The sequence below is a fragment of the Sinocyclocheilus anshuiensis genome, unplaced genomic scaffold (assembly GCF_001515605.1).
Source record: "Sinocyclocheilus anshuiensis isolate Anshui unplaced genomic scaffold, SAMN03320099.WGS_v1.1 scaffold130, whole genome shotgun sequence".
Classification (NCBI taxonomy): Eukaryota; Metazoa; Chordata; class Actinopteri; order Cypriniformes; family Cyprinidae; genus Sinocyclocheilus; species Sinocyclocheilus anshuiensis.
This window is the reverse complement of record NW_015544207.1, coordinates 2,701,064-2,710,357: the sequence shown is the minus strand read 5'-3', so window position 1 is coordinate 2,710,357 and position 9,294 is coordinate 2,701,064. Positions and strand designations below refer to the sequence as shown.

The 9,294-nt window shown below is 36.6% G+C and overlaps 1 protein-coding gene across 1 annotated transcript in view; it reads right to left on the bottom strand.

The window, feature by feature from the left end:
- Positions 1-9,294, bottom strand: part of lgr6 (leucine-rich repeat containing G protein-coupled receptor 6) — an 89,613-nt gene that overhangs the window by 10,607 nt on the left and 69,712 nt on the right. The window contains exons 7-11 of the mRNA XM_016497654.1: positions 5,579-5,647; positions 4,788-4,859; positions 3,462-3,533; positions 2,835-2,903; positions 2,003-2,074 (exon numbers count right to left, since the gene is read on the bottom strand). Of these exons, the coding sequence (XP_016353140.1) occupies positions 2,003-2,074; positions 2,835-2,903; positions 3,462-3,533; positions 4,788-4,859; positions 5,579-5,647 (354 nt within the window). The remainder of the gene's footprint in view (positions 1-2,002; positions 2,075-2,834; positions 2,904-3,461; positions 3,534-4,787; positions 4,860-5,578; positions 5,648-9,294) is intronic.

Genomic DNA, 9,294 nt, shown 5'->3' with positions numbered 1-9,294 from the left:
CTATATGGTTATAGCCATACCAATTCATTTAAGTGTGTATAATTGTGTATGTTTGTGTCTGAGTTTGTGTAAGTGTGTGTGAGTGGATGTGTCTGTTTTGCACTCTTGAGTTTAACCCTTTCCTTGCCGTACACTTTTTTACTGCATTGTGGTTGAATTATTGATTTTATTTTACATAGTTGCTGTGTTACAGGCACACCAGTTCATAGGGGTGTGTGTGTGTGTGTGTGTACAAGTGTGTGTGTACAAGTGTGTGTGTCCGCGCGTGTGTGAGTGGGTGTGTTGATTTTGCACTCTAGATGTTTTAGAGTTTCACCCCTTCATTGCTGTGCAATTTTTTTCTGCATCGTGGGGGATTTGTAGATTGTACACACAAAAATGTTCTGTATTTGCCATTTCCCATTCATTTCCTATGGTCGGTCATTTTTGACCGAAGACCATGAGGTGTGACTATTTTTTTTACGAGCACTTAGCTTTTTCGAATCATGCCCTCAATTTTTTTGTGTTCACATACCAAGTGCCATAAATGTCACCAAGTTTCGTACCATTCCGATGAAGCTACGATTTTTAAATATTCAAAATATAAAATTATTTTGACCGAAGACCGCACAAGGGTTAAATAAACACTTTGTGTCTGCATACATACCTATAGACTGAACACGTAATACACATGCACATCAAGTCACAGTTTTCACAAATTCATGTTTTTGTAGTTTACATGGAGACAATAACAATAGCGTTTTCAAAAAATGTGTAAACGTTATTGTGTAAATTAATGGCCAAAATGTTCTATTTTTTAGTTGAAAATGTATTTTTTTCTGTGTGTAAAGACCGCCCCCTTAGAATAATTGTTCTGTTCCAGTTTAAAAAGTGTAAACATTTTTTTTTTTTTCATATAACAATCATTATTTTAGCAGTTCAGACACTTCCTATATATAATCCTATAATTGAACAGGAGACTTTTTTTCCACAAACCCTCCTTTTTGCCCAGTAAAGGCAACTGGGCGACATTAATAGGTGCCTTTGGCCCTGTATCCCCTCGTGAAGGCCCAGGTCTTAGTCATATCGTCCGCTCCCCACAGTTACAATACCCAATGCTCAAATTACAGACTTGCACAATAAGCCTCAATGATAATGCTAAGCATTTCCCATTAAGTCCCAATTGAGGCAAGTCATTTCTCATAGAGCTATCTACTTGAATGTAAAATGACCAAACTGTTTGTATAGACAAATGTAAAAAATCTGGCAATAATGGTATCATTTTGCTTCTTTAGTTCAAATTAGCATGATCTCACATGAGGGTTACAATTTTCCCATTTTTCTACACATGCACCATCTCTCCCTTATACTGTTTTTGAACAAACATGTAAACCTTTCCTAATGTTATTTATAGAATTACATTATAATTTGCCTTACTAGTTACATTACTCTTAGTATTTGTTTTTGTCTTTAGTTTTACCTAATTAGTGTATTGAAGTGTTTATGCAAGAAGAAACCTTGGAGAGAGAATAAGCGAATATATAGAGAGAGAATGGCATGTTAAGCAGCTACTTTCCCCAGAGATCTAATTCTTCATTTGAACAGTTACATAAAGTTTCACTCTTCCTGCAGGGGTTTTTCTAACTGAACTTGCCCACCTTTAAGTGGTTGCTCTTATCCATCTTAAACAGAGTGATTAAAGCAAAGCAAAAATGTAAAAATTCTTGATCTAAACAAATTACTTAATTCTTAAACTTTTACATTGTTTGCACAAGCGTGGCACAACTGATAAAAATGATCATATTGCTCTCTTTGTAAAGTTGGCTAAATATCTGCCTGCTGATGTGTTTTGAACTTCATGTTAAAATAGGCTTGTAGGAACTCCTTGAAAGTTTGGCTACATCAAATCCCTCAGAGTGAATTTGAACTCCCTTGAACAGCCCTGATCTATAGGAATCGTTTAGAGATGAGCTTTCGAATGTGTTTGTGTGTTGCAGGAGCATATTTGTGTCTGGAAACTCACAGCACTCTTAATTTAGGCAGCAGGTGGCAGAGATCATATGGCAGGACGGTCAGTCCAGCTCGGGTCAGCGTACTGAGAGAAAATCAAAGACAAGAGTTTGCACTGAATGTGTGTGTGCCAAACATGAGACAGAAACAGAATGTGCATGCACTGCAAAAGATTATAAGAAAAAAAATAAGAACTTGAGATTTATCCCTAGACCAAGTTTTGCTAATGTAAATAGAGTATTCAAGATTTTCAAAATACATCTTGTTTTAAGGATGTCCAGACATTTTTTTTTTATGGAAATAAGACAAATCTTATTAAAACTGATTTAAAAAAGTGTATATTCAGTGCGTTTCAGACCTGTAGGTAAATACAAGGCGCAGTAAATGTAGCTTTCTACCCAAGCTGTATAGGCAAAGATGTAATGATTTCCCTTAAAATTGTTAATAAACAATGGCATTATTAAATTTTTTTTTAGTTTGAGCATCCCAACCAGCCCATAGACAGCCCTCAACAATGCCGTGAGATTGGTGCGCAACCAAAACCTGTTTCAAAACCCTTCTCCTTTAACTCTAATGAACGGTTTAACACTCCTTTAGGATCAGTAATTATATACTTTATATTAACCGATCATTCACCAGTAAACATAAGTGCTCGGCTCAGTATGCCTTCGCCCTGCATCATTTTTAACCTTGTACGAAACTCGCTGACATGGTGAGAGTTCAGTAAAAGCATCTCTATTTTGTCAACGGTTATTCCTTTGTCCTCATCGGTGGGAAGAACTTCTGGAAGTCTCTTAAGTGAAACTGATCCTGCGTGAAATGGGGACATTTGATCTCAGACTCACAGAACTTGCAGGCTGGTGGTTCCTTTCAAATCTGGAAACTCTCGGATCTCAGTGGCCCCGTTCAAAGAGCTGAAACGAGATTAGATAACTCATTAGTGAGGATCGTTCTGCTAATGAAGATGTCGTCCAGCAAAACCACAGGGATGTCTACTGTTACCGTACACACTTAGCACTCCATCATCTAGAGGCAATATTATTCCACTTGATTCCATCATTTTGATTACACTCGCAACACTACCCAAAATCAACAACGGAAGACTTCATATCAAAATAATGAAGGCTGAATAGACTCTCACAGCATTCTTATGCACTGTCTGTGCAATTGGAGAGAGATAAATGACTTTTTATTAGTTTTTTGAAAAGCTAAATCTCATATTTTGGCATTTATGAGGTTATAATTGAATTGTGCTGTTTTTTTGGAGACAAATTACTAGTTCAATGTTTACTTATGAGAGACGTGATGGCAAGAGGCGAGCAAGATTACAGTATTTCATCAAAATGAAAGCAATGATGAAATGGAAATTATACACATTTGCCAACTGGTACTTTAGTGGTGCCTTATCGGAAGCCAAACTGCTCTGTTTAATCATGTGTGTGTTATCATTTCACACATAGACTTGTACTTACAGCGTGTGTAACTTTGGCAAGAACTGAAATGCTGATCTGCCAACAAACTGAATGGGATTCTCGTAGAAATGACTAAACAGAGAAGAAAAAGACATCTTTTGTTAGAAACTGGATAGATCATTATAAATGAGTGCCTGTTCCATTTTGACAAGGATATTTACATTATTTCAGGAAAGATTGTATTTAAGCTTTAATAAATGACACAGTGCCATATCCAAATTAAATCTAAATGAATAAAAGCTAATATGCTGTATGCTGAGATGTAACTATTTGTTGTACTGTACAGTAACAGGGATGAAAATTTTACAATTAATTTAGCTACTGAGATTTTTTTAGTGTAATGTTGTTATTTCTTCAAACTATTTCTAACTAAAAAAAATCATTTTTTTTTGCTATTCAAAATCTTGGTAACAGGGCTGACATGTAAAACCAAATAAATTGGTAACAGGGTTGACATAACCAGATAACTTTTTTTTTTTAACCATATTTAAACAGAGAAAATATTGACAAAATAGAGCTAATTTTGCCTTTATCTCTCCTTTTTTTAATTAAAATAATTTTATGCCAACTCTGTTACTATCATAACTATTGCATTTTTTTTAAAGTACTGTTCAGTAGATTGAATGACATCTTTTGACATACATTTATGTTCATTTTTTCAATACATTTTTTTACATATTTTCTAATAGGGGTAGAGTGTGAAAAAGGTGTCATTTTTATTATTATTTATAATCTATGGAATAGTACATTACTTTAATAATAGGTAGTTATGTTGGTAACAGGATTGACATGTGAACTGGAAACACTCTTAAAAACATAAAAAAAGGTTGAAAAATATTTTAAACACATTGTCAATGAAAATCTAATCATATAGACAAACATAGACAAAATAAAACTAATTTTGCGTTTGCTTTTATTTCTGTTTCTATGTTTAAAAATCTTTAATGCCAACATTTTTACCATCATAACTTTTGCTAAAAAAAAGCAAAAGTTTTTTTTCTTCCATTGTCCTCATTTGTAAGTCGCTTTGAATAAAAGCGTCTGCTAAATGGCTAAATGTAAATGTAAAAAATATATGGTTCAATATATAAAATTACACCCTTTACATACTTCCATGTCCATTTTGTTGAATACAACTCAATACATTTGGCACTACAGGGAGGGCAAAAAAGGCACCCGTTTGTAAAACGACCCAAATATTTGTCGCACATTTCCTGGTCCGTTGGCTGAGATAAACAGACTTTTATAACATGTCTTTCTATCACACAGTGAGGCATGTTTAGTCAACAGAGAAGCTCAGAGAAGTTGCTGAGACAAGATACTCACATGGTTTGCAGAAGTGGGTTCCCCACAAACGCTCTCTCGGGAATGGCCTCAATGTTGTTGTTGTGGAAACCCCTGTAAGACGCATGGAGAGTGAGAATATGACCATCTGCACACTTGAACACAATCCACTATGGGATGAGGAAATCCAGTGATCAAGACCGATCAAGACCGGAGTGCTTTTGCTAACTGCATCTGTTCCGTATAGCCTATAAATTGTAGCGCTGACGTGCTATTCGGAGCGGCCGCATATTCAACTACTGCAACAGCTTATAATTCATCATCATCTGCCGTCACTATGAATATAACATGCTAAAGTTAATTTATGGCACACATGTTGCCAGCAAATTGTAATCCGAAAATTCTAAACAGTCTAAAATAATTACACGTGTTAAATAAACAAGGCTATAATGTCCTTTTTGGGTGCCGAAAATGAATTCATCACCTTGGACAATCGAGTCCAGTTGCATTTTATCTCAAACTCCTCCATAAGCACACATGTGAGCCATTTGGTTGCATCAATTCACATTTGCCCACGTAAACATCCTTTGTATCTTACAGAAACACCTGTCAGGAGGCACTCCCGCAGGCAAAAAACACTTTAGGATACTTGAGAAGGAAGGACTTAAGAGCTCATCTCCAAGCATCTGCTTTTTTCAGGAGACTTGTGCTTGAGAACCACATTCTAGGGACTAAGCGGGATTTACAAGGAGCACGAGGCCAGGCCAAGCGGTCCACTTTAAAGGAAGCATACTGACGCATGTATGCCGGGTAAGTTAGTCTCGGTTACTTACAGTTCCTGAAGCTTGGCGAGTGTGCGAATGGCCACGGGGAACTCTTGAAGGTCATTGAAGTTCAATTCCCTAGAGAAAGGAGACCAACCATAAGAGCAGAAGAACTTTGAGAAACACAAGCTAAGAGAAAAAGATATTCTACGTGCAAATGTTTAGGACTTAATAAGCACAGCTATGTCTAAGTTGTGTCTTGCATGAGACCACCTTTCGAACAACAATTAGCAGTCTCGTCACATATTAGCCCGACTGTTTTGACAGTTTTATTTGATCTTTCATCCTACGTGTCTGTAACATAAGCAAACACTTAAGAACTGTGGTTCCAATCAGTCAAAATCCCTCCCTGTGACCTTGCGGGTTTTCCGTGTTGGTCGTTCCTTGGAGACCAAGACAGCTGTTCTAAGCTAATCTGACATGGCGTGACCTCTCCTCTGCATACATTATTTTTGTTGTATGCATTTCATTAGCCTTCTAGGAAACCTGCGTCCAAAAACCGCGCTTGAACCAAAACACGGGCGGTTGCTAAGGGCGAGCGGCTTTTACACGCAGGTGCGAGAACAATGTGTTTATGGCCATAGTTTGCATGTTGTTTTCCTTGGATCTCAGCGTTCCTTTTCATCTCTGATTCTTTTGGAGCTTTTCAGAGAATAATTATTGGGAAAATCCTATAATTGAACAGGAGACTTTTTTTTCCACAAACCCTCCTTTTTGCCCAGTAAAGCCAACTGGGCGGCATTAATAGGTACCTTTGGCCCTGTATCCCCTCGTGAAGGCCCAGGTCTTAGTCATATCATCCACTCCCCACAGTTACAATACCCAATGCTCAATGTGTCTCGTCATACCCATAATTATATGTCTTATCCTTTAGTGTTAAGTGTACACTTTCAAAACAGTCCAAATGTTTATATATTTTAGTTTTTTTTTTTTTTTAAACGGAAAAAAACGTTTCTGGCAGGTAACCAGTGCGTTTGGAGTAAGCTTGGTGAAATAGGGGTGGACCCGCGTTGGCCGCCATCCAGAATGGGCGAAGCACTTGTTTAATTCCAGTGTGTGGGTGTACATGTGTGTGTCTATGTGTGCATGAGTGTGTCTGTGTTGCACAAGAGTGTTTAAAGTAAACTTGGCCTAAGTTTGAGGTGAAAAGAAAAAAATATATTTCAGGAGATTCTTGATATATAACAAATTTGCTTAAAGCTGAAGTATTTCTGCACCATTAGCATCACCAACCAAATTGCAAAAATAACACATTTTCAAACACAAAGATAGCTACGCCCCAAACTTATGCATTGGTTGAACCATTGTTGGCGGGCTGGATGGGATGCACCACAGAGGCGTCAACCTATGAATGGCTTACTTGTAAATGCTAAAAATAAAGATTCCAATAGGGGGTTTTCACAGCGATGCTATAGAAGAACCATTTTTAGTTCCCCAAAGAACCTTTCTTTAAAAGAACCAATGTTTCATAGTGTAAAGACCACTTTAATAATTCAAAGAACCTTTTTTCCACTATGAAAAACCTCTTGTGGAATGGAAAGGTTCCATGGATGGTGAAGGTTTTTCATGGAACCATCAATGCCAATAAAGAATTTATTTTCAAAAGTAGCATTTTTAAACAACATGAGCCATTTAGATTATATGAATGTGAATCAACATCTTTTTATTCATTAGTTCGCTCACTTCTAGTGAGTCATGTAAGTGTTTAAGTAATTTTCTTCAAACACTGCATGGAAATCCACTTGCGCTTGCGGCCTATAAAATGGGCTGCATATGGAGAGACTGGGAACACGCTGCTGTGGGCGAGCTGTGCCGCGTGGTTCTGCCATGTCTACATCCTGGTTTTGTTTAGAACATCCGTCAGTCTTGTTTGGAGACATTACTTTGATATAGCAGAGAAGAGGAATGCCTTTCATTTCCTGGGAAGACCTCATTGTTTAGAATGGGAGCTGTCAGGTACCTCGATTTACAATTCGTCAAACCACGCAGAAGTTTGTTTGAAAGCTAAATCATCAGGCATCATAACAAAACAACACTGTGGTGGCCACTTTATCTGATGGTTGTGAATGCGTTTTCAGAGATAATTACAGTGATGGGGATTACAGTAGCATCAATAAAAAGATGCACATTGTCCCACGAAAAGATGTCTGAGACCTCCTAAAGAAGGCAAACATGTTTCCATCTGTTTCAAGAAGCTCAACACTTCCCAAACACACATGTGCAACTAACTGAGACAGCTGGCATGATTTCTTCCAGTGTGTCATGTTACATATAAGAATATTTGCCTCAGGAAGATTAGTTTCTTGCTTAGCCATCATTATAACGGTAATTAAAATGTTATTCGATATGCAACATGACTACATTTTACAGTTTCTGGGAGCTTTTTTAATAGTGTGGGATTTTAATTGTAATGCATACATGCTTGATACTTAGAAAATACTAACAGGTGACTTATTATTGTTTCTTGTTGTACAAAAGAGATTAATGTACAAATGACTCCTAAACTTTATCCCCAATAGAAATGCTTTTCAAATTGTTTTATTCATAAGTTACCCCCCTCAGCCCAAATATATATATCTCATAACTGATTTTCCTATCACTCTAGCCTTGTATCATTTTTGTCATTTTCAAGAGCTTAAATATTTTCTCCTTGAAACAAATCTTCCAAAAGCCAAATTTATTGAGCCACAGAATCGCCACGGGAAAGTTTCGACGCACGGTTTCTCAGTGATTGCTTTCAAATGAGGTGTTTCAGTTCAGTGTGTGCAATTCTCAAGACTGAAATCCTTTTCGTAAAGAGGAAAACGTCATCTTTAGCACTTCAGCAGGCTGTTAAAAAGCAGGTGTGAACCTCTCGGTATCCTGGAGACCACCGTGACTTCAGCATATGCTTATTCTTTTAAAGCCAAACTTTCATAGCATGGTCTATGTAATGTCTTTCATACATTACATTACAAATATGAATTGGCTCTGGTTCGTAAGCCCCTTTCAAAATTTCTCATGAATTTTAATAGCATTTCTAGTGTATTTATTGGCCCTATTTAACATTTGATCTCAATCTACCATGTTCAGTAATGTATAGGTTACCGTATATAGCCTGAATTCCAGCAGAGAATGTGCACTATTGTTCAGCTATGATATGAAAATTGTAGCCAGTAGTCATGAAATCATGATGTTCTGTATTTTTGCTAGTATGGTAATTTGTCCATATTCATATTATTATTAATTTCATCATGTTTTAAATGCAGATTGTCAGGTAAATTGTATTCAAGTTAAAGTAAAATTATATTAAATATATAATATAAATTGAACCACCTCTAACAAGGGTCATGCTATTGACATTGCGCCAAAAGAAAAATGTAGTGATAGAATGCATAACCACACATAAGAATTCAGACAATAAAGTCCCATTACATTTCCCACTCACTTTTATGACCCTATGCTAAATATATGACGCAAAAGACAAATGGAAGCATATAAAAAAATAAAAAAATTGGTAGCCTGTGATACCAAAATCAGCCACATGATAACTAAAACCACAAAGTTCCCCTAAAAATCACTGTATACTTTTGTATGGAACACTAAAGAAATCACCCAACACTGAAGTCATTGTCAGGACATTATTGTTGTTTCTATCACAGAAAATGAAAGACTGCCATACATTAATTCTTTCATTTTAATGAGAGGTAATAGTGTTTTTAAGAAAACAAGGTACTGCAATTAAC